Here is a 23,581-nt window from a genome sequence, read left to right as displayed (position 1 = left end):
CATCTCTCACAATTAACTGGAAAGCCCACAAAGGATCCGCTCGCTGCCTCCCGGGCTCTATTTATAGGAGCTACTCAGAGCTCCAAGTCACGGCGGCTGCACGGCAGGCTGCCTCCATCCATCCCCAGCAACAAATCCATCACAAAGCTCCTCCGCTCCTTACGCCCGCATCCCCGTCTTGCGCATCCCGGGGGGACCGTTACGCTCCACGCGCTGTGGTCATGGCATCAGCAATGCCCACCTTTGTGCTGGTGTGGGAGCCTGCCTGGCTTTCTGTATAGGAGGCAGAGACACAAACACACAAACGCCTCTGGTATAAACCATGGGGTTTGTGAAACACGGTGCAAAGCTGTGCCCGGTACCAAACCCTGCCCTTGTTGGGGGGGGTTGATGCTGCTGTCACCATGGATGCTGTGCAATTACTGAGTGGGACTTGAAAGCTTCAACTCCACAACCTCTGCACCCTGGGTCCCTTAATGTATTTAGAAAACACATGCTCTTTTAGGTAACGTATGACTGAGGATTTGTGCTTCAAAGAGCCCTGACAAGATCCCCTCTGTAGTTCTGGTCCAGTTTCACTTAACCGGGCATCCTTCCCACATCTTTGACCTGACATGCTCCAAGCACCACAAAAATCCCCACCAGGTGGCCAGCAGATACCAGTGCAGATGAGGTTTGGGCCGTGCTTCCCTGAGCCTCTTTGTGGAGCAAACCCTGGTTCCTCCCGTTAAACCTATTTCCCCAAACAGCACTGCCTTTTCTATGCCCTTCCACTTCAAACTCATCTTCATCTCATCAAGAAACGGGAGACAGCTCCCAGTCACCTACAGGAATCCAGAAACCAAGAAGAAAACCCACTGCAGTGCTTGATACAGCAATTCAGCATTGCACTTGGGCTCAAAAGTCAGTAACAACCAAGACTCTGAGGTTATGTGAGCTCAGGCATACAATACACCCCACACCAGTAAGCAACAGCCTGTTTAACACGGTTATCTATTCCCAGCCTCAAGCCACTTCAAAGCTCCACTCCTCTTCACTAGTGGAACCAGTACGTTGCAGCAGCACCGCACCAGCTCCTGCACAGGATTTCCAGCACTGATTAACAGCCACCCATAAAGAGACAAGCCACAGAGCCCGTAGCATACACATCAGATTGATAACAGCATTCCCACCGACTTCAGAGCACGCTGGAATGAACCAGGTCATTTTGAAGTACCTTCCAGTCTGATACAGATACTAGCAACTGCAGGAGTAAGTATTTCTGACACACAAGTGCAATGAAATGGTCATGTCTTCTGATGTCTATCAGGGCTTTTTGCTGTTACTGCTTCTTTCCCCAGGTTAGAGAAGGCGGCATGAATAAAGGAATTAAAGCTGAGGAGGAGATCCATCCTGAGCGAGACTGGTATTAAATTCCAGCGCCTGATTCTGGGAAAGGGAGAACAAAAAACCCCAGAGGCGATGTTCTTCTCACGCTGGTGAAGAATTCCCCAAATGGATCTGGAAATGCTGCCTCAAAAAGTCCCTGACCGCACTGGGAAAGCTGGGTGAAGCACCAAATACATTGGCATGTCCTGAAAAGGGAGCTGAAGCAGCTGCAGGTACTGCTTTACCGACATGGGGCTGGAGCAGGGAAGCACTAACACACTTCCCGTGATGGGCAGGAAGGCAGTGAAGCTGCCTCAATGAATATCAATGCCATTTGGGGCAGTACCAGCAGAAATGGCTGATGGAGATAAAGCAGGAAGCAACCCCCAGGGGACTGCGGTGCTGACACACAGGAGCAGACAGAGGGAAGAGCTTTAAATACGGCCATGGGGATGGGCTCCACGGGAGCACCCACCACTGACACACACACAAAGCCTGTGCCAGCACCGCTTCAGGGGCAGCTCCAGGCACCCAGTACCCCCAAGCACCAGCTCCCAAACTCTGCCCCATCCATTCCCATCACCTTGAAATTGGACTCGCCATCGAGGCTGGCTGTAGTGACATAACACGTCCCGTCAGTGCTGCTTGAGGCCAGAAATATCAAGTCACAGGGGAAGGTCTCATCTGCTTTCACTTCTACTATGTCTCCAACCTGGAGAAAAGGAAGCTTTTTAGACGAACAGCTTTACTGTTGTCATTAGATGGTCGCAGATTTAGCTTCTCTCAAAACCTAGAAGAAATTACGTTGGCTAAAAGGGAAATCAGGGTTCAAGAGGTATGTCGGTCCCAGAATATCACTGCACAGCCCGACAGGTCCATCCAGCCCAGCACCAGCTCACAGTGCCCACGTGGCAAGGCGTTTATTCCTTTGCTAAATCTTTATAGAGCAAGAGACTGTACTTGTCTGAAGTGCGATGTGATACATTAATGTCAGAGCTAAGTGTACTTTCCTGGTGTCCTTGGGAGAGCTGGAAATGGAAGAGGACTGCCTGTCCCGGGGAAGCGCAGAGCGCTGACGGATCTGTCACTTGTCAGCCCCGGCACAGCTTTTGTGAGACAGCTTTTCAAAAGCAATCAAACAAAAGGCAGCTTCTCTCTTGAACCAGGAACAGCTCTTGGAGCACCTCACCTGACAGTGAGCTCACTGGGGCAGCTCTAACCTCAGCGCATCCCTCCTCCCTGCTCCCGTTTCCACACCGCACACCCTCTCGTTGCCATCGGCTTCAGCGATACCCACACACGGGCTCTCTGTGAAGAGTTACCTTGATTTTTTCACTCTCCTTCCGCACTTGCTTTGCATTTTCCACAATGAAAACATTGCTTTTGTTCACTTCGTTGTCAGCTCTGTGCCTCAGCCAGTCCTCGTATCCCTAGGCACACAAACAGGCGACACAAACTCATGAGGAAGCAAGCAAACTAACACAAGAGGATGAGCAGGGATGGAGAGATTAAAACAATGAATAAACCAAGCAGCCCTCAAGACCTCCTTCGTGCGTGACAAAGCATCCACCAAAGTGGCTCAGACTGAATCAATTTATTTTAATAACTTCATATGCATATTTGACAGATTCAGAACAGATTAAAAATAACACACACAATCTATATGCAGTGCATGCAATGAGCAGCTCAGCCACTGTAACGTGTTGCTATTATTCTCAGCGTTGGCAAGAACAGGCCGATAATATGAATAATACACTTAGCACCCTGCAACTCTTCCCTATGGTAACGCAGGATGAGACTCTTCCTCTTCAGTCCTTAGTGAAAGAATAAAACATTCAGATTGGAAGCAAATGGGTTTTACTCCTGCTCTCCCTTTCTGACCCCTGTAGAAGAAGCTTCTTTTATCATTCAACCCCCCTGTAGAGGATATTTTTAATGGCCCACGTCCATATGGTGGGAGGAAAAAGGGCTTTTAACACCAACAAGATGAGGACACGCATTTCCAGCAGCTGAGTGGCTGAGCAGAAACTGTCCTTTCCATTTACCACCATGGGAGCAGAGCGTGGGCTACATTTAGAGCGTGGCTCTGCAAAGACTCAGAGAGTATTTCTAAAGAGAGGAGAAAAATTCAGCTGTAACCTCTACTGACCCTCACAGTTTGCTTACAACAGTGCCTACAGAGATGCTTTATATTGCCAAAACAAGAGAGACCAATAACCACACTCAACTGGTGCTCGCAGCCTCTCTTGCAAAGCACCAGTATACATGCCTCACCTCCTGAGAAGGGCTCACCAAACCTATCAGCCCATTTTGGTGACTTCGGAGTGTATTCAAACACACACTCATGGCTTTCCTCTACCACAAGTCCCAGAGAGCATCTTTTTCTCCCCACGCTGACACTGGTACCTGTTTGATAGCTGTGACAGTGATGACAAAGAAGAGAGGGAGGCCGCTGGTCACCGGGCTGGTCGGGGTGTCCACTATCACCTGCAGAGAGAAGAAATATACTGCTGACAAGTGGGTTCAGGAAGCAGAAGCAGCAAGAACTCTGGTAACAGGAAGAAAGGTGCTCATCCCGCTGGGTGTACGTAACAACCCATCAGAGAAGGAAGGGGCACATGAGAAGGACCACGCAGGCATCCCCAGGAGCGCTCTCCTCCATCTCCACCACCTCCTCCGGAAGACCATGGGATATCCTCGGGTGGGAAAAACCCTATCAGAAGTAGCTTAAAACCTACATTTGACCTTGCTCTAGTGGGAAACAAAAGCCTGGATGAATGGGCTAATGAAGATGGGCTAGATAAGCACAAGTATTCAAAGTGCGGATGCCAACAAGCCTGCTCCCACCATGGGGTGCTTTGCAGAGGACTGAGGCAAGGAAGGAGGATGGGCAGAGGCAGAAGCAATGAATGAAGTGAGAAACACCCTAATTTCTCACTCAGCCACAGGACGGTTGTTTCTCCTCTTTAATAGTGAAGATGTGGCACATCTGAAACCTAAAACACAGCTGGTTATGAGAGGGAGGACAATACCCATTGCCTTGAAACATCAACACTCAGAGGTTAAAAACAACATGCATCAGCCCGAATGAGTTAGGAAATACACTGCAGAATGGAACCTGAATATTCAAGGAGAACAGAAATCCACACTTTGCCTTTAAGCTCTCCAATTTGGAGTTCTGAGCATGATTTAAGCACAGCAACTGCCTTGGGGGTAGATAGCTGGATCCTTCCTGAGCTCAGCGTGGCACTCAAGCAGCAAACCCAGGCTCCTTCATCATTAACTAAACCTTCGGGAGGCAGGTTCTGACTGTATCATGAGTTGGCCTGAAGGGTAAGAACAGCAGAATAGGTTCATAACTAGGAGGGAATAACGCAAGGGGAGGACAAGCTTCCCTCCTTCATTTGGCCATTTTCCTGCTGTCTCTGCAGAGGACGGGAGCAGGAGAGGCAGATGGTGAGGGCTGTGGAGAGAGGGAACCTCGGTAGAAAGGCTTTGTGTGCCCACAAAGGGGCTTTGTCTGCCTCCACTTGTTTGCACTTCCCTGGCAGGCTCACAAAGAGCAGCATCTGTACGTGCATTGTTTTCGGCTGCCTGCGAAAAGCTGTACTAAGGACAGGGCTGCTCTTATCAGCTGGCAGGAAGCTACGTGGATTTTAACCCTGTACTCTGCAATGCTGAGAAAGTTGGGGCTGTTCAGCCTGGAGAAGAGAAGGCTGCGTGGAGACCTCAGAGCAGCCTTCCAGTACCTGAAGGGGGCCTATAGGGATGCTGGGGAGGGACTCTTTGTCAGGGTCTGTAGTGACAGGACAAGGGGTAATGGGTTCAAACTGAAACAGGGGAAGTTTAGATTGGATCTAAGGAGGAAATTCCTTCCTGTGAGGGTGCTGAGGCACTGGAATGGGTTGCCCAGGGAGGTTGTGAGTGCTCCATCCCTGGTAGTGTTCAAGGCCAGGTTGGATGAAGCCTTGGGTGGGATGGTTTAGTGTGAGGTGTCCCTGCCCATGGCAGGGCGGTTTGGAACTGGATGATCTTGAGGTCCTTTCCAACCCAAACTATTCTACAATTCTATGATTCTCTGTTACCCTGCAGTACTGCAGCCACAGCGAGAAGAGCCAGAAGGCATTGAAGTGGAAGGAATACACCCCAAGAAGCAGCCAGGTAAGGGGTCTATGAGTTAAGTATAAACCAAGATAAGCACAGCAAATACTTCCAGGAGCACAAAGCCCTGGCTCATTCCAATTGGTGTAAAGGTAGAAACCAGACTTTGGAATAACAACCTCAAGCGAGGATAGATCCATGGACACACTGCACAAAGCACATGTAACGGCCAGTCACCAGCGTGGCATCGCTGAAATACAGGCAAGTCAGATCTTGGGAATACCAAAGGAACTTCGGCATTTAGCTGACAAAGACAAAGGCACTGAAGACACAGCTGTATGTATTTTGCTTAAACAAAATGATTTCTGTCCACACAAACACTGTTTTATAGACATAGGAGCACAAACATGAGATGAAGTCCCTGGAATAACTCATTTATGTGTTTGGACACTGCATTCCCAGCACATCCCCTGGCTGAATACTGCTCTTCCCCTTCGTGGCTGGTAGAAAGCCGAGGGACACACAAGCAACAAGCCAGAACATCAAAGGCAGACTCCTTTGAAGCTATTTTTGAGCTGTTTCAGGACTTCAGCAGCCGCATTTGGATCCACTTAAAAGTGACAAAATCTTGTTATTTAATAGTTTCTTCCTAACTCATTGTTTAGGAGACTGAAAAACACAGTCCAGAAGTCACCTCCATCAATCACAAGGGACATTTTTCATCCCTGGCACCTCCTGAATTAACTTACTGCCATCAGCTTGGTCTGCCTGCAAACACACTTGGACTATGCTTACTCCAAACCAGCTTCTTCTACCAGGAGCTTCCTCTCAGTTTCCTCTGAGTGTTGCAGTAGATGAACCAAAGCACTGTTGTCAGTGCTTTGTCTTTGTTAGTGCTCTATAGGTGTTTTATGTTTAATGCATGTACTTCCTCTCTCTAAAACAAGAGCTGCATTTGGAATCAAGGAGTAATAGCCATTTTGATAAAGGGTTTCAGCAGCAGGTAGAGCAGATGCACCAAGCAACCCCCAAGTGCTGTGACACTTCTCATGCAGCACACAGGGCAATTCCATTAATTTAAAGATAAGCAGCAAGATTTAAGCTATAGATACCATTTATCGAGGTATAACCCTTGGTATTTTAAGTGAATGGAGTGGCCTTGAGTGCTTTTTTAAGGCAAGCGGCATCCCAGAACAGCAAGCACCCAGGGGCAGTCGGTTACTCTATACAGCAGCAAGTGTATTAGTGCTGTCAGGTCAGGTTTAGTTCACTTGGGTTTGTTGTTTCTCTAATAGAGCATGAGGGTTGCTTCCTTATTTTAAAGGTGCCCACAGAATAAAACCAAGGAGGAAAAGCCAGGCTCTTCCCACCCCCATAAACCTGTGTTTAAAATGTGCAAGAAGCTGAACTACAACTGGTTTGGGAAGTATAAAACAAGAATATCCCACGTTCTTCACGGCCAGAGGGTCGAAGACAAAACCTGATACCGCATCACTAAATGGCCAGCTACACAAAAAGGACATCCCGACTCCAGGGCATCGCTTGGGTTCAAAGCAGATTACAAATTCAGCCTGACAAAATAGAGCAAGGCCAGTGGAATCAGATGGAGGAGAGCCAGATGATGCCGGGTAGATCGGCCTTTCGTGTGATGCTGCCAGGATGAGCCATCCATGGCCGTTATCCCGGGATCCCCCTCTGCAGCAGCCACCAAAATGACTACAAATCATAACTCTTTACTGCAAGGATAAAGCACTTTCGACACTCATCTCTTAAACACAAAGCCTGGAAGACAGTGATACCCCAGACATGAAGCACCAAACCCCAGAGAAGTCCATCTAACAGCAGGCTGCTCAGTAGCCCCACAGTGCCATTTAATTTGCTGGGGTAGTGTTCTAATGCCTACCTTCAGCCCTAAAGCAGCTTCACCTTCCCAAAGCTCAAGCTATGCATTTTTCTGAGTATAGCCTGTCTCTTCTGCTTGTGTGGAAACTCCCTATAACTAAGATATACAGATATCACGTAACTTGGGTAAACACAACAGAAGTAATAAAGGTGACCAAAAATCTAGACCTTAATTCTATTGCATCACATGTGTTGTCACTGGTTGACTGATCTCAACAGTGAAAGAGTTATCATAGCTTTTTGATTGTCGTAGCAGTCAAACATCATCTCAGACAGTCCCCAGTTCTTTAATGCTTGGTGTGCCTCAATTATAACACAGCTTCCGACTAAAAAAGAGCCCAAACATCTCTTTCTAAGCACCATGGCCAGTTCTAAACCTCAATTCTTGTTCAAGCTGCGCGTGCATGAAACCCACCCCTGGCAAAGCTCTTACCTGCACGAGGAAGATGATGAGGAAGTAGAAGTTGGCAATTCTTCTAAACTGCTCGAACAGGTTCTTCGGGAGGAAGTTCCAGAGGGTGTACTGTGGGGAGAGAGGGGTCACCAACACACCAAGGCACTACAGCTACAAAAGGGGAAGCATCTGCACAGAACAGGAAAGGGGGTTGTCCCTTAACCCAGTGAGGAGCCACACCGAGGTGTCTGGTGTGCTCCAGGGAAAGGTCCAGGTCCCTGCTTCAAAACCACAAGCACGATGGGTACCACCGAGCTCCTGCTTCAACATCCAGGTCCAGCCCTCTCTGTTGGATCTTTAAACATTGGAGGTGTCTCACAGCTTTGTTTCTTTGCTTTAAAGCAGGCAACTATTCCTCTTCTGTCAAAATAACCCAAAGCACATGGCTGGAGATGGTGAAGGGAAGATAAAACCAGGGGTATCTGTTTCAGCAGACAGCTTCTAGGTAGATCTGATTTCATGAAGAGGCAACGCACACTGCTGAGATTCCAAAAGCCATCTTAGAGCTGCTTTCCATTAAAAGAAAGCCCTGTTGCCCACATAAATGTGCTATTAGATTGTGGCTCATTATCATTTTAAGAAGGCTGCTGAATCATTTGCTTTGGAGAACATGTGGAACTTAAGAACAACGGGGAAGATAATGGGTCTAATATCTGATCTTTCAGTCTGCCTCAAGCAGTAATAAGCAGCCAAGTATCAAGACCAATGCCCACTTGATAGGAAAAGACTGGTCACGTAAGAAGAGTCCATGCCCAGCAAATGTAAATGGAGAAAAAAGAGCAAGGACACCACAGTCAATAATAAATCAGGGAAGAAGCAGAATTAGTGCTAAAGCAAAGCACTGTCAGAGAGGGAACTGAAACAGGAAGGACCCTCTTGTGTGCCAGGGAAGCATCAACGGGAATGCTACACAAGTTAAACATGGTTGCACGTAAAACCTTTCCCCAGCATAAGCTGAGACAGCACAGACATAAATACAAATAAGATGCAAGCTGTGTAAAAAAGGAAAGGAGAAGGAAACCCCCCCCCCCCTTACGGCTCAAGGACATGAAACCGAAGCCTGACTGTATGCCGAGCATCCTGAATCCTAAGCGACATAATCTGTATCCAGCTGTGTTGACAATATGGGATGCCACTTGTTTGATATTTCCCTCAAATTGGCTTCGAAGCTTTTGAAACAGCTTCATGAATGTCACGGAAAGAAAAAGCTAAGCAGAAGGCAGATGGGTGTCATCGCAGCTCTCCACCATAAACAAAAGCTGCATTAATACCGTCTGAATGCTTCCCCTTTCATCCCAAGGGATAAACAGAGCATGGCTATTTTTGTCCTAACTCAGGAGAGGAAAAAAAAAATCCATGGAACAAAATAAGAAATAAGGGAATTGTGCTTTCCTATCCATTTATAAAATATCATCCCCATCGCCTTCTGCAAATCTGAGCTGCTGGCGTCTCGTGCTGTGTTACACTTCACCTGTGCTCTCTTCCCAAAGGGGATGCCAGAAGACATTTAAAAGGAAAACCCAAATCAAACCAAACCGACCCCACAAACCCAATGTGTCCATGTGCTTTGCTCTCATCCAGCCAGAAGAAAGGAACTTGTACACACCCCCACTGTGATTGATAGGAAGGAAAAGAGACCAGTAGAGAGGCTGGAGCTGGGGTGTACGGTACGTACCAGGCTGCTCCGCTTGCAAAGAGACCCTGACATCCATCCTTGAGGAATCCAGAGTCCCTGAGTTACTCTGGACAAGGGCATCAAGCTCACCTTGGAGGAGACGATCCTGTTGTCGCAGAACTTCTGTGCCACGTACGCATCTGTTTCCGAGACCGGCCGGTGCCCGACCACCACGGTGCGTGTACCGACCCGCTTCTCCTCCCCAGCACACTGTGGGGCAACAGCAAAGGGAAAAATTGGCTTTTAGCTCAAAAAACAGGTCAAGTATTTGCATTAACAGCTTCTAGCTGAATGCACCGCGGTGTTCACTGGAAATAAGGTGGCTGGAACCTTAAAAGTTCCCTTCTCTGCTCCAGCAAAAGGATGGAGAACAGAAGCACACATAAGGTCATAAAGCAAAACCAATACAACACTGAGCCTACAACTTGGGGTCCCCAGCACTGCTCAGCCACTGACCCCGCCAGGACCACAGCCCACGCTACACCCCACCAGGACAAGTCCCTGCTCATGTCCGCTGTGCTCCTGCCCTATGCAGGGCAGCTGATCACAGAATGGTTTGGGTTGCAAAGGACCTCCAAGATCCCCCAGTTCCAACCCCCTGCCATGGGCAGGGACACCTTCCGTGATGCCATGACTGAAGGCAAGTTTTCCTTTCCAAAGGAGAATATATCTTGACCAAGCACTTCAAGTCATGAGGAATATAATTTATCTGCTACACATCTCTTCCTAGATCCAACCTGCAGAGCCCTTGGGTCTCTACACAGGCTTTAAACCTGGACCTCATGGGGTACAATGGAAACCGCACCCTCCTTTACGCTTGCTCTCCTGTCAAACCCTCAAGTCCATCCTAAACATCCCAACACCACTCTGGTGCTCAAAGAACTGGGACTTAGCCTTAAAAAAGATGCACTTCTGCTATTGTAATATGTCCAATAAAACCAGAACTAACAACGCTGTTTCACATCCCAATCTTCCCAAAAGACACGTGGGGTGTCAGCAGTGCCCGCTTGTCTTGCTGGGGGGTTATTTTAAAGCAGAAGGAGATGTCACCAGTGAGTGATAACCTGGGCTTGCTGCCCTGTAGCACCAGGGGAAGGAAGAGGGGAACTGCAGCAGAACAACCTCAGAAGGGTAGCAAAGTGGCTTTACAGGAGCCCACCACCATGGGCTCTGTTTCCATCAGCTTCCAGCACACTCGAGGCTCTCTGTGGACTGGAAATGCCTACTTTGAAAAGCAACAAAACTGTGCAATAGGTTAAAAACCAGCTTTTCATCCTGTCCAGGTTCCACCTCGCATACAACAAATGTCCCTGCCACAGATGCTCACAGCCAAGGGAGGAGACCAGGCACCAGGAAGTCTTTTGCAAAGTCAAACTTAAGGTTACAAAGCATGGCCTGAAAACACTTATAAAGCGTGATCTTAGGCCAAACTAAGGGGGTTTTAGAGTTGTGGATTTGAGAACATGAGAGGATTTGTCACTGTTCATGGTTCAAGGGCAAAAAGAGGCGACAGGGCTGCTAAAGCACCAGCGGGCACTGTTCAGTCTCCACTTAATCATTAATCTTCAACCCTAGAGCCTGTTTGCTTTGAAACCCCACCAGGGCAGGTGCCACAAATGCCAAACCCCTGCCCCGTGTCAGCTGCCCGTCATGGGCTCAGCCCTGGCTCCGGCTCAGCATCCTGGTTATCTAAAGGGCCCACTGCAGGGAGCTTATCAAGTGAAACCCAGCTAGAGAAAAGGCACTCTGAAAAGCCGTGCTGAGCAGCAAGGCCTGGGAGCGATGCTTGGGAAAGGGTAAAACAGCAAAAGGAGAAGCCTAAACAAATTAAAAGATAAAAACCTAAGCCCTATCCATGTACCTGGAGCAGCGGCAATTGAATGGATCTGGCTGCTCCAGGAGCAGGATCTGCCCAAAGGAAGCGGCAGCTCTTCCTTCCCCTGGCTCCCCACCCATGTCTGCAGCACCTTTAATCACAGCAGTGTTTTTACACGCTACAGCATCCTCAAGCCTCCAGGGGATGATGCTTAGAGCAGAAGAACAAAGCTTCTTGCAGCCCTACACCATGTCCCTCCATCTCCTGGATGCAGAGACTGCAGCAGCCACCAGCTCCCATCTCCACTGGGCACATCTGGCTCTCCCAAACATGGACCGGCCACATCTGGATCCCAGTTAGGGAACGCCACCAGCCCAGCACAGGCTGACCGCCCTCCCAGCGTCGTCACCACTACCCACAGCAGCAAACAGCACATCTGAATGAGAAACTAGACCCCAAAAAGGCTCCCTGATGCATCTGCTGCATTACGGATGTCGCAGCTATTGGTCTTGCCAACATGCACCCCAGGAGTGAAAGCCAGAGCCATTCATCCATGCCACAGCAGCGCCAGGGAGCAAGGACAGACTGTCCCCAAGCATGAAGTCCCTGTCACATCCTCAGGAAGGAGCTGGAGCCAGGCTCATGCCTGGCGAGCATCCCTCCGGCATGGGGAGGGAATGAGAGCTTCCCTGCCATGCTGCCGGCAGGGTGATGGGAAGGGTGAGAGTTTGCCCAACACAGGCATTGACACGGGAGCAACAGAGCTCTGGTTAAAAACGTCCTGGAAAAACACACACAGCGATTCGCTTGGCAAGAGTATCCATAAATAGCCATGGAAAACCTGGAGATGTGAAGCCCCAGGAACCTTGCCCCTCAGCTCCCCTTCAATTATGGACATGGACCTGCTCAAGCGAGTCCAGAGGAGGCCATGGGGATGCTGCGAGGGCTGGAGCAGCTCTGCTCTGGAGCCAGGCTGAGGGAGCTGGGCTGGGGCAGCCTGGAGCAGAGAAGGCTCCTGAAGGGGAGACCTGAGAGCAGCTCCAGCGCCTAAAGGGGCTGCAGGAAACCTGGAGAGGGGCTTGGGACAAGGGCCTGTAGGGACAGGCCAAGGGGAATGGCTTGAACCTGCCCGAGGGGAGACTGAGCTGAGCTCTTAGGCAGAAGCTGTTCCCTGTGAGGGTGCTGAGGCGCTGGCACAGGGTGCCCAGAGAAGCTGTGGCTGCCCCATCCCTGGCAGTGCTCAAGGCCAGGTTGGACACAGGGGCTTGGAGCAAGCTGCTCCAGTGGAAGGGGTCCCTGCCCGTGGCAGGGGTTGGAGCTGGAGGAGCTTTGAGGTCCCTTCCAACACAAACCAGGCTGGGGTTCTATGAAGCACATCCCACAAAGATCCACGGTGCACAGGAGCCCTCTGCGCTGGCGGCACAGGGACCAGTCCTCACTCTCTGGTCTACCCAGACTCCCACCACCTCTCCTGGCATTTCTCTCCCCATTCCCTCCACCATCCCACAGCCACGCACAAGGTGCTGGCTCAGCTCAGCAATTAAAAGCTCTCACTTTGACAAGCCCACCTCCAACAGCTCGCTAATAGACTGCTAAGTCTTAATAACAGCTCTCAGCGGAGACCTAAGACGAGATTTAGGGAGTAACTGCCAGGCTTTGGGGAAAACCATAACCCATGCAGATTAGCAGGGAGAGGATTTAGAGACTTTTCCCAACTGCTTTTCATCAAAAAAAATTAATTCTGATAGAAAAAAAAAAAGGAAGAAAATATTTCTTGGATCCAATTCAAACAGCAGCCTCATTGCCTGCGGGGTTTTGTAAGGCCCATGGTCCACAGCACCATGGTCAGCTCGGGCAAGCAAAAGCCAGCTTCTTCTGCTGTTTAGAGCCAAAGGATTACTGGAGGAAAACAGGACTGTGCTTCCTCCATACACCTGCATCAACTCCCTGTGCCTCACGCACGGTGTACACAGGAGCGCTGGGAGACCAGAGTGATCCATAGGGATGAGTGGTGTCAGACTGCCCACATGAGGGTCTGGGGGTGCTGTTGGGGGCCCCAGTAACCCAGATGAGCTCCCAAGAGCACCCAGGGGACACCACACACCCCAGGAGTCAAAAGCATGGAGAGGAGGAGGTTGCTCTTAAGAAGAGCCACTCTCCTGCCTGCATCACCTGAAGAACAGCCCTAGGGATGCAGGCCTCTTCTGCAGCGATTCAAGGTTCAGTTCAGGGCTCCTGTTCCACTCCCCCAGCATCTCACCCAGTCCATCACTGAGTTAATCACTCAAGAGGGCACCCAAACCAGACGTCCCCTGATGGAGCTCAGCTGGAAAACAACACCTACAGAGTGAAACACAAATCACAGGAGGTAAAGATGAGGGTAGTGATGCTGTCCTGCCAGGAGCATCCTCTCGAGCTGGCAGCTCACCATCAATCCTCACTGCACACCCCGAACAGGACCAGGTGCCCAGGCTGCAGTAATCAATAACAGCATCATCGCCACTGATGCAGGCACACACAGCAAGGCAGAGTGCTGCTGTGCTATATCCCTCCTCATGCCATGGAGAAATCCAGATACAGAATGTATTCCTGTTAAATGTCTCCATGTAACCCAACTTCCCTGTGCTTTCAACTCGGTATAAAGCTCAGTCACTGCCTGAAGCAGCAGTTCTGAAAAGAGGGCATATGGGATAATGCTTTTGTACCTTGTCTGCATTTACAAAGCCCATCAACACACATCAATAGGCCAACTGAGGCTTGGCATTTTGCTATAAGCTTTTCTCTAGGAGTCAGGAACAGGTACGATTTAAAAGGCATCAGATCAGGGCTATAAAAGCCAATGGATGCAACTAATGACCCAGCATCATTTATGACTTGAAGTTGTTGGAGCATTACACAGAGATGGCAGAATTACATTCACAGCCCACACCAACTCCCCAGATTCTTTGCCTGAGCTTAGACAAGCCTCCCTTCATGCCCCTTTCCCATCTGTGTCCTTCTCCCACATGGATGTCCTGCTCCAGCACAGCAGCTCCCACCTGGAGAAGCTCCTCTTTCCCCAGATTTCTGGGAATCCACCACAGCAGCAGGCACAGGACCTGGCGCTCGGGAGAAGCTGCAAAACTGGGTAAAAATTAGCAACCCTGGGTAAAAATTAATGGAGTGGGACCGAGTTCAACAGGAGAGGTGAACCCGCGCTCTGCAGCCGCCGCTGACAAGAAGCCACTTGAAGTGGGCTATTTCTAGGGCAGCTACAAAACACAGGGTTTAATTATATCCTCCATATGGAAAACAAAGGTCTGTGCTACCTGCTGGCCCCGTTTCCAGAGAGACAGTGACAGAAAAAGACACATCCCCATCATTCCGTTTACTCCAGTTTCAGAAAGCACCTAAATCAGAGCGAACCGAGCAAAAGAAACTCCTTTCATGTTTGCTGCAGGTATCTTCAAGCCGCAAAGTAAACACTAAATAACACAGAAGGAAAATAAGGCCTAATACAAACCACAGGCATTTTAAAGGAGTCATCAGCTAAAACAAGAGATAATTACACGGTACAAGTGCAAAGCTCAACCCTTTCAATGAAATCACAGCTTATATTAAATAGATGCAGGGGAAAGATTAAATCATGTTACGCAGCTTAGAACTCGTGAATGGTTTAAAGCCAAATCACTCCCGTATTGCTCCATTTATCATAGGAGTAGTCGAGAAGACGACCCGGTTTACCAAAAAAGCCTGCAGAAATAACACCACCTCCGAACGCAGCCTGTTCCAGCTCCCCGCTCCTGTAGTGCAGAGCCACCACGGAAAACACACGCACAAGGCTAAAAAGCCTCCATAAATTTACCATCGCATCCCAAAACTACCCCGGAAAAGCCTCCCCCAGCACAGAGACCTCATTGCGCACCCAGTATCTATTAAATTGAATTAGATTCCTGCCAAAGTTTCTTTTCCTCTTTGTCCTTAGTCATTTCTATACAAGTGATGCTCTGAGTAAAGCCTTAATAATTCAGCAGTTTGGACTATGCTTACCCACAGCGACCACATTTTTAGGGAGATGTCCTGAGGTAGAGAGAGAATTCCATCGATCGGGATCAACCCCAGTGCCCTCCCCTATGGCAAAGGGTCGATAACATGCACAGTCCTCTGGGAAAAAAGAACATTGCTCTTCAAATACAAAGAGCCCCCAGGTCCAAGAGAAAGGGCTGAAGGTGAGCACAGCTCCAAGTTCATTCCCCACTGCAGGGGACTTCTGCGGCTCATCCCTAAGCAGAAGAAAACCATGTGAGCCCCAGACCAAGCAGAACAACAAGCAAGAGCAAAGGAGAGTCAACAGAAAACTACAGAACCATAGAATTGGCTGGGTTGGAAGGGATCTTAAAGGGTTTGGATCCAGCCACAAAAGCCAAAGGTCCCAGGTCAATGTCAGAGGCTCTGCCCATGCTGCTCTGCAAGGCAGGGGAGCACAGGAGCAGCCTGGCTGCTCGGCTTCTCCTCTGCACCTTAAAGACCACCTCAAAGCTCCTCCAGCTCCAACTCCTGACACGGGCAGGGACCCCTTCCACTGGAGCAGCTTGCTCCAAGCCCCTGTGTCCAACCTGGCCTTGAGCACTGCCAGGGATGGGGCAGCCACAGCTTCTCTGGGCACCCTGTGCCAGCGCCTCAGCACCCTCACAGGGAAGAGCTTCTGCCTAAGAGCTCAGCTCAGTCTGCCCTCGGGCAGGTTCAAGCCATTCCCCTTGGCCTGTCCCTACAGGCCCTTGTCCCACGCCCCTCTCCAGGTTCCCTGCAGCTCCTTTAGGCACTGGAGCTGCTCTAAGGTCAGGCTCCATGGACTTCAGGCCCTGCAGCTGACACCACTGTTCCTGCAGCCATGCTCCTCCAGCTCAGGACTGAGGTGACAGCTTTCAAAAGGCTGAGAGAACATCACTGAGTGTCCTGGCTTGGGTCTAAGGGCTCTGTCTCAAAGAAAAGCAGAGGAACCCATCCCAAAAAGGTACAGGAGTGCAGAGCACCACTTTATTTCACATGCAGGATCAGCGCAGGGGGTGTTTCACTTGTGCTTCATCCTGCAGAGCAGCACGGAGCCCTGCTGAGAGCTGAGAGCATCACCCAGCACATGCACAGCCGCGACAGCAGCAGCGCTGCTGCAATCACAGCGGGGTTACTCCACACAAGAGGCTTGGGGCATTTCTGCACAGGGGGAAGGTGCCCAAGGGAGAAACTTCAGGCCTGGGCACTCTGATGCCCAACGCTGCAGCCTTCCCCATCCCACCTCGGGGACCAGCTCCCCGGGGCAACGGGAGGCAGCACGGCCCCAGCAGCACAGGCCAAAGGCAAACACAGTTGGGGTCACTTCTCGGCTCTAAACTGCTCTCTCCAGGAGAAGACAACGCGGCTTTCGAGCAACTTCTGCTGCCTTCCCCTTCCTGTTGCCAGGAGATGGGCACCGTGCATGGAACCCTCATGGAACCCCGATGTCACAGCGATGCTGGGGAACTTGAGGGGCCGCTGGTGCCACCGCCCTTCAGTCTGCTGAGCAGCAGGACCCGGCCTGGCTGCTTGGGGGACACTTGGAGCCAAGGGGTGGAACCAAGTGGTTTGAGAGGCATCTTCAGGGGAGGCATCCTCAGCATCGACCATGCCTCGAAGAGGTGACACGGGAGCACCTTGGGCTGCTGCCACCGCACCTCCCGCAAAAGAAATCTCCCTTCAGGGCTTGCCTGACGAACCCTGGGCCCTGACCATGCAATTTTGTGTTTCAGAGACCTCTGCACCAGACTCCTTCCTGGTCGCCCTATGGAAGCTCATGTCCTGCTTCCGCTTCCACTCCATCTGGTGGGGCGACAATGGGAGCTGCCTGGTTATTGCAGATAACCTCTTCGAAAGCGAAGTTCTCAGCAAGAGGGGAGCACGCAGGGCCCTTCAGGCTGAGACCATGAACGAATTCCTGGACCGGCTCCACCTCTATGGGTTCTGCCGGATGGAGGAGGACATGGTGGTATCCGTGCCCATTAGGGAGCTGCGGGCAGTAGCAGCAGCGTCAGGGCCTGCTCTGGGACAGGTACGTTGGTTCCTCCGCACACAAAAGAGCCCTCCATCATCTTGTGGCAGCTGCTCCATGCTGACAAGATACACGGCAGCACCACCATTATTCCCAACAGGCCCATTCCACACTCAGGTGCTCTAAAACGAGACCTGCTTGGGTTTCTCCATTGGATTTCAGGCTTTTGAAGACCCTACACTTCTCTGCTCCCAGCACCTGGAAACACAAGGGTGGTTCTGACTGACCAAAGCCCTACCCTAACATTGCATTCAGCCAGAACAGCTGAGGTTTAAAATGCCCCAGAAAGTCCTTTTGAGCACCCACGTTTGCCTTTTCCGATGCAGATGCCGAGTTACCGGATCTCTGTCTCTCTCCTCCTTGCACCGATGGCAACTGACTCCTCTCCTTTGCGTTTTGCAGCTGCTCTTCTACTACCACCCCTACTTCCAGAGGGATTACCCCAACCTGGATGAGATCCAGAGGAGGGCAGAAAGCGCCATGGAGCGCCTGAGAGCGGCCACCGCAGCCCCCCCGGGCACCGGCGTCCAGGGCACCGGGCAGAGAAGACGCCAGCGCGGTGCTGAGCCTGGTGCCGGAGCTGCAGAGGAGCAGCACAACACCCAGCCCTCTGCAGCCCCCCGCTCCACACGCACCAGGCGCGGGGCTGCTGCACCCACCCCGACCGACACCACTGGCGCCTCTGCCCCTAAACGTAGGCGTAGGTAGATAGGAACATCCGTAGGGTAGAGATAGGGATAGGTTAGTGTAGGAGTAAGTGTTGTTGGGGTTTCAATAGCTTATAGGTTAGTGTAGGATTGTTGGGGTTTCAATAGGTTACAGGTTAGTGTAGGATTGTTGGGGTTTCAATAGGTTATAGGTTAGTGTAGGGGTAAGCAGCTGTGTTGTTTGTTCTTCTCTAGAATTAACTTTCCTTAGACTCATAGAATTATAGGGTAGATGTAGTTGTAGTTGTAGTTTAGTTGTAGGATAGTTAGGGTTGGAAAGGATTTCAAGAGCTTCCAGCTCCAAGCTCCCTGCCATGGGCAATGACACTTCACACCAGACCGTGCCTGCCAAGGCTCTGTCCCACCGGGACTTGAACACTGCCAGGGATGCAGCATTTACCACTTCCCTGGGCACCCTGTGCCAGCGCCTCAGCACCCTCACAGGGAAGAATCTACCTCATTCCTCAACTGAACTTCTCCTGTTCCGGTGCAAACCCATCACTCCTTGTCCTGTCGCTGCAGTCCCTGATGAAGGATCCCTCTCTGGCAGCCTTGGAGGCCCCTTCACACACTGGAAGCTGCTCTGAATAAACAGTTCTGATAGAAACGGCATCATTTCTCGTCCATAAAAGCTGCCGTGTGCTGTCTCTGCAGTCTCACAGGCACTGTCTCCACACTCAGGCCGGGGGTTGCCTTCAGGGACACGAAGGGTTTGGCTCCAGCCACAAAAGCCAAAGGTCCCAGTTCAATGTCAGAGGCTCTGCCTGTGCTGTTCTGCAAGGCAGGGGAGCACAGGAGCAGCCTTGCTGCTCGGCTTCTCCTCTGCACCTGAAAGACCACCTCAAAGCTCCTCCAGCTCCAACCCCTGCCACAGGCAGGGACCCCTTCCACTGGAGCAGCTTGCTCCAAGCCCCTGCGTCCAACCTGGCCTTGAGCACTGCCAGGGATGGGGCAGCCACAGATTCTTTGAGATTAATATAAGAAAGGACCATGACCAACACTTTGTCCTCTAAACCATGGTCAACACGTGATGGGGCTCAACACCCAGACCTCATCCCTGGTCCTCATGGAGATGACAATGTGGTGGATGATGTCTATGTAGCACATCATTATCGACCCACACTGCACCATCCTCAGTGCAAGGCAAAGTGCGTCCAGTGACGTAAGTGGCCCTGGCCAGAGCCTGTCCCCATGTCCCCTCTGTCCCAAGGACGTGCTGTTTCACCATATGGGCATGCAGGAAGGTCACCTTCACCAAGGACGATGGGCTGGAGAACAGCAGAGCCCAACCAGGCTGAGTTTCCTGGAAAAGCTGACATGGACAAATAAAGGCACTGATAAAAGCAGAGACAGACAGGGCAGGGCAGGGCGAACAGGGGAAAGGGCTACTTGAAAGATTTAGGAAGGGTGGAGAGAGGAAATACAAGTTTCTTTCCCTAGGTAACACATTTACAGCACGCTCCAGCCCTCTCCTTATGGATCACAGCCTCCGTTTGCTGTCAGGTTCACATACGATGCAGAAAGCCATACTCCAAAGCCAGCAGCCATCTGCTGGGACAGCAACATTTCAGTGCTGCTGCCTTATGGGAAATCTCTTGCTCCTGCTTCAAACCATCCCACCTCTGGAAGTTTTCAGGATCTCAACCCTTTTTTCCCCTTTGCTCATCTTGGAATACAGGCAGAGTGGTTTTATTCTTGGCAGTCCAAAGCAAAAGTCTGACCAGCACGCTGCCAGCATTGAGAATTCAGGCTCATAGGCACACTTCAAACTTGAGAACTGAAAAAGGACATTGAACAAGAGCCAAATGTTTTGCAGAGGTCACAAAGCAAATACAACGAGGTCTTCCCATCTCCGAACCTCCTGCTCAAGCTGTGCGCATATGTCTGCTCATCGGCAGCTATTTTAGCAGGGCACAAGCTCTGCAGAGCAGTGATTTGCCCTGGCAAAAGCTAAAATAAGAGCAAACTGGAAAAAAACCCTCCAAGTCCGCAGTTGTCCAGCTTGCATCAGCCAGCAGAGCTGTAATTTGATGGTTTTCCCCGTTGCTTTCCAGTCCTCCAAAGCCTGAGCTCTTCAGTTATGGAAACAAAAATGCACCCTAAATACCATGTTGTGCATCCCAGCCCAGCAAGGCTTTACTCTAACCTCTGCCTCCTACGAGCATTTTTCCCCCTTTTTAAGTTTTCCCATCATTTCAGAGTGAGTGTAACGAATGACCAGCAAGGAACTCATTTCCCAAAGCAGTTTCCTCCCTTTCCTTATGGAAGCAAGGATGCCCACCAACAGGGGCAGATGCTCCATATGCCATCACTGCAGCAGCCCAGAAGCTGGTACCCAGGGCTGCCCAACCCACATCCTCCAGGTAAAGCTTTCTGCAGGGAGGATGTCCTACTTCCCACGTACCCAGAGGGATGGGAGGGCAGGTCCAGGCATCATGAGACGACTGAGCTCCACACCAGCATCATGGGGTGATCATCACCAGTACTGCAATGGGTACCCAAGGTCCCAGCCCCTCCATTCGGATGAAGTTTTTCTACTCAAAAAAACCCCAAAAGCTGCGTTTTTCTAACCCACCCTGTGCTCTACTGCAGAGAAATGTCTTTACAGAAGTAGCAGGAGATAAGAGGCAGAAGAGAAGGAGAAATCACCTACTTCATCCATTGCTCCACATCCAAAATCAGCCCTAGATCTCACTGGGAGCATTTTATGTCCGGATACTGCAGTAACCAGCAGTTTCACCCTTGGGGCTGCAGGCACAGTTACACGAGGATACTGAATCAGTGCAATCCACCCAGTCAGGACAAAAATCCTCAACATGTGGCCTAGAACTGTTTATCTTCAGGAAATCCTTTTGGCTCCTGTTCCTGCCAGGCTGGGTGAAGCGGCTGCAGAGCAACCTGCCTGAGGCTGACCGAGCATCCGCACTGAGCAACACCAGCACTGCATTTTGCAGTGGGAAGGAAATCCGCTTATCCACAGGGACATGGAGACAAAGTCTGAGACAGCCCTGGGATGCTGGGCTTGGTGCTCAAAGGGTTTCAGTGTGGTCCATCAGCTGTAGAACAGGGCAGCATCCCGGGAGATGACTCAGCCATCCCCATCCACTGCTTTCCCTGAACACGGGGATCAAGGCGTTCCTACCCTCACAGTTACAAGACAAGCTCCTTCACCCAACGTTTCCTCTCTTTGCACATCTGATCTTCCCACCCTGCACTTACTGGAATGGTACTTGTCAAGTGGGAAGTCCCACTTCCATCCATTTAACTGCCTGGGAGGAAACCAGGCCGCAGAAACAATGTCTTAGTGATATGGTTTAGTGGTGGACTTGGCAGTGCTGGGGTAAAGGTTGGGCTTGATGATCTTAAAGGTCTTTTACAACCTGGTTGATTCTATGTGCTGGAGAGTATTGATTTGGCTGATGCAAGGATGATGCCCTCTGGGTATCACAGCTAATTCTAGTGCACTCCCTCAGCAAACATGTATAAGAAAAGGTGAGCTGGAAGTAAAGGGCAAAAGAGTAAGAACTAAACAACTAAACAGATAGGAATAAAACCCATCCACAACTCAGAGCAAACAAGACCAACACACAAAACACCACTAAAACATTAGAAATCAATCAGTATTGCATTCTAAGCTTAGCTTTGCAGCCCATATAAGAACAAGCCTGCTCTGAGCGGGTACCCCCAGTGCAGCCCCAATGCAGTGCTCAGGGCACTACAGGTAGCTTGGCTTTGTGTGAACGCTGGCAAGGAATTCCCCAGAAATCACCCCAAAAGGTGGCAGGGCTGCTCACAAAGCGCATTCTGTGTTTTCCTTACATTTAACTTCCCAGCAGTGAGATTTTATAATGATTTTTTCCCTTTTAAGCCAACTGAGACTCAGGCAATGGAGCCCAGCATCACTGCAGCCTGTTGGTGCTTGGGTTTTATTATTGCTGAAAAGATCTTGGATTGCAATACCAAAGAATGGGAAAAAGCAGCTTCAAATAGCCTAGTCTGGCCTGTTGCACATCTTACTCAGCTCTTCTAGAGCCTTTACAAGACAAATAGCATCCCTCTGGCTTGCAAATCAGTGCCTCTGCCACAATACTGCAAACAAATTACACCTACCAACTGAGTGTTGCCTCTGCTTCCCGCTTTAATAGCTTTATATCTTATGAAGGTATACAGCACGCTTCAAGATAGGCCAGACGTAAAGACCGCTTGCTGCCCCTTTGAAAATACACAGCTAGGAATTACCAAGCCCAAGGGCCCTTTCACCTATAGATGCTGCACAACTGAGCTGAAATCACAAGGGAAAAGCACACCGCAAAGCATTACTCATCCAAGGCCACAAAGGAGCTTGACAGGAAACTTGTTTGAGTTGTGAGAAACACCAAGGAGCCTGATTTGCTCTCAAAATACCTGGCTATGAGAGCCTGGCGGGTGCCCATCCCTCCTTTCCGCTGCAGGAGGAGAGGAAAGAGCCCTTTACAAACAGCCGGATCTGAACTAAGTGCATTAGGCTTTCAGTAAGGAGAGCAGGACAAATATCTCTGAACCACAGCCGCTATCCATTACAACTGGATGTCAAGAGCTGCCATGCCTTTAGATTAAACTGGCTTCACCTGGAATTCCACCTCAAACTGAATGACTAAAGCTATGGGATTCTATAAATCATCCCGGATTCTGGCTACACCCGAGAAAGAGCCCATATGCAAAAATACGTGTTTAACGCACCTATATATTGCACATATACATAATTAATGCATACATATTGTATACATGTATATTTAATGCATATATATATATTGAAGTCACTGCAGCCTGTGGGCAGAACAGGCTTTTCCTGACACAGCAGCCAGGCAGGAGCTGGGAAAGGGCAGGAGACCTTTTAAAAGCAGGGAAGTTTCACTGTTTCCCCAGGCTACAAGTTAGTAAGCCAAGCTTAAAACAGCATGCCCATCCCCTGCAGTACCAACATCACCCTGCTACCATGTAAGGGTGATGGCAACCCGTGTAACAGCTCCACGCACAAGTCTTGGAGTGAAGTTTATCACAAAAAGCCAAATCCTAAGTGCCCAAATCAAACGGTAACCAAGTAGCCAGTGGGATACTGGATAATTCAAAGCAATTCAGCAAGCTGCAGTGTGATGGTTACACTGAAAGCAGCAGGGACTGCCTTGTAGTTGTAGAGCCAGCCTGCAAAAAGGGTGCAGGAGACCCAGGAGAGCAAAACTGTGGAAGAGAATAGAAATGGCTTATAGTCATCAGCAACATGAGCAGCAGTGTCCCTGATCCCTATTTCCAGTGAGCATGACACACTTCCTGACCAGCACGGTGTCCCTAAGGGGAAGATACAGTCTGAGCACAGCATCTCCATGGATGCATCCTTCATGCAGCACCACTGCTAACAACCACCCAGCAGCGTGAGGCTCCTCAACACAGTGGTTCATCACTGACATGCAGCAAAGAGCCACAGCCCAGCACCCCGAGCTGCTGGGATCAGCCTCTGCAT

At 50.3% G+C, this 23,581-nt stretch overlaps 1 protein-coding gene across 6 annotated transcripts in view; it reads right to left on the bottom strand.

The window, feature by feature from the left end:
* Positions 1 to 23,581, bottom strand: part of ATP11C (ATPase phospholipid transporting 11C) — a 66,410-nt gene that overhangs the window by 30,184 nt on the left and 12,645 nt on the right. For 2 of the 6 annotated variants that reach the window (XM_065689245.1, XM_065689248.1), the window contains exons 1-6: positions 20,738 to 20,793; positions 9,591 to 9,710; positions 7,805 to 7,894; positions 3,775 to 3,855; positions 2,691 to 2,798; positions 1,952 to 2,080 (exon numbers count right to left, since the gene is read on the bottom strand). In XM_065689245.1, coding sequence (XP_065545317.1) covers positions 1,952 to 2,080; positions 2,691 to 2,798; positions 3,775 to 3,855; positions 7,805 to 7,894; positions 9,591 to 9,710; positions 20,738 to 20,788 — 579 coding nt within the window. In that variant the 5' untranslated portion in view covers positions 20,789 to 20,793. Of the gene's footprint in view, positions 1 to 1,951; positions 2,081 to 2,690; positions 2,799 to 3,774; positions 3,856 to 7,804; positions 7,895 to 9,590; positions 9,711 to 15,345; positions 15,410 to 20,737; positions 20,795 to 23,581 lie in introns of those variants that run through there. The other 4 variants (XM_065689247.1, XM_065689249.1, XM_065689246.1 and 1 more) reach the window with 3 other exon arrangements.

The sequence above is a fragment of the Lathamus discolor genome, chromosome 9 (assembly GCF_037157495.1).
Source record: "Lathamus discolor isolate bLatDis1 chromosome 9, bLatDis1.hap1, whole genome shotgun sequence".
In the NCBI taxonomy this organism is placed as follows: Eukaryota; Metazoa; Chordata; class Aves; order Psittaciformes; family Psittacidae; genus Lathamus; species Lathamus discolor.
The sequence above is the reverse complement of the archived record's forward strand: the minus strand, read 5'-3'. Positions and strand labels throughout refer to the sequence as shown.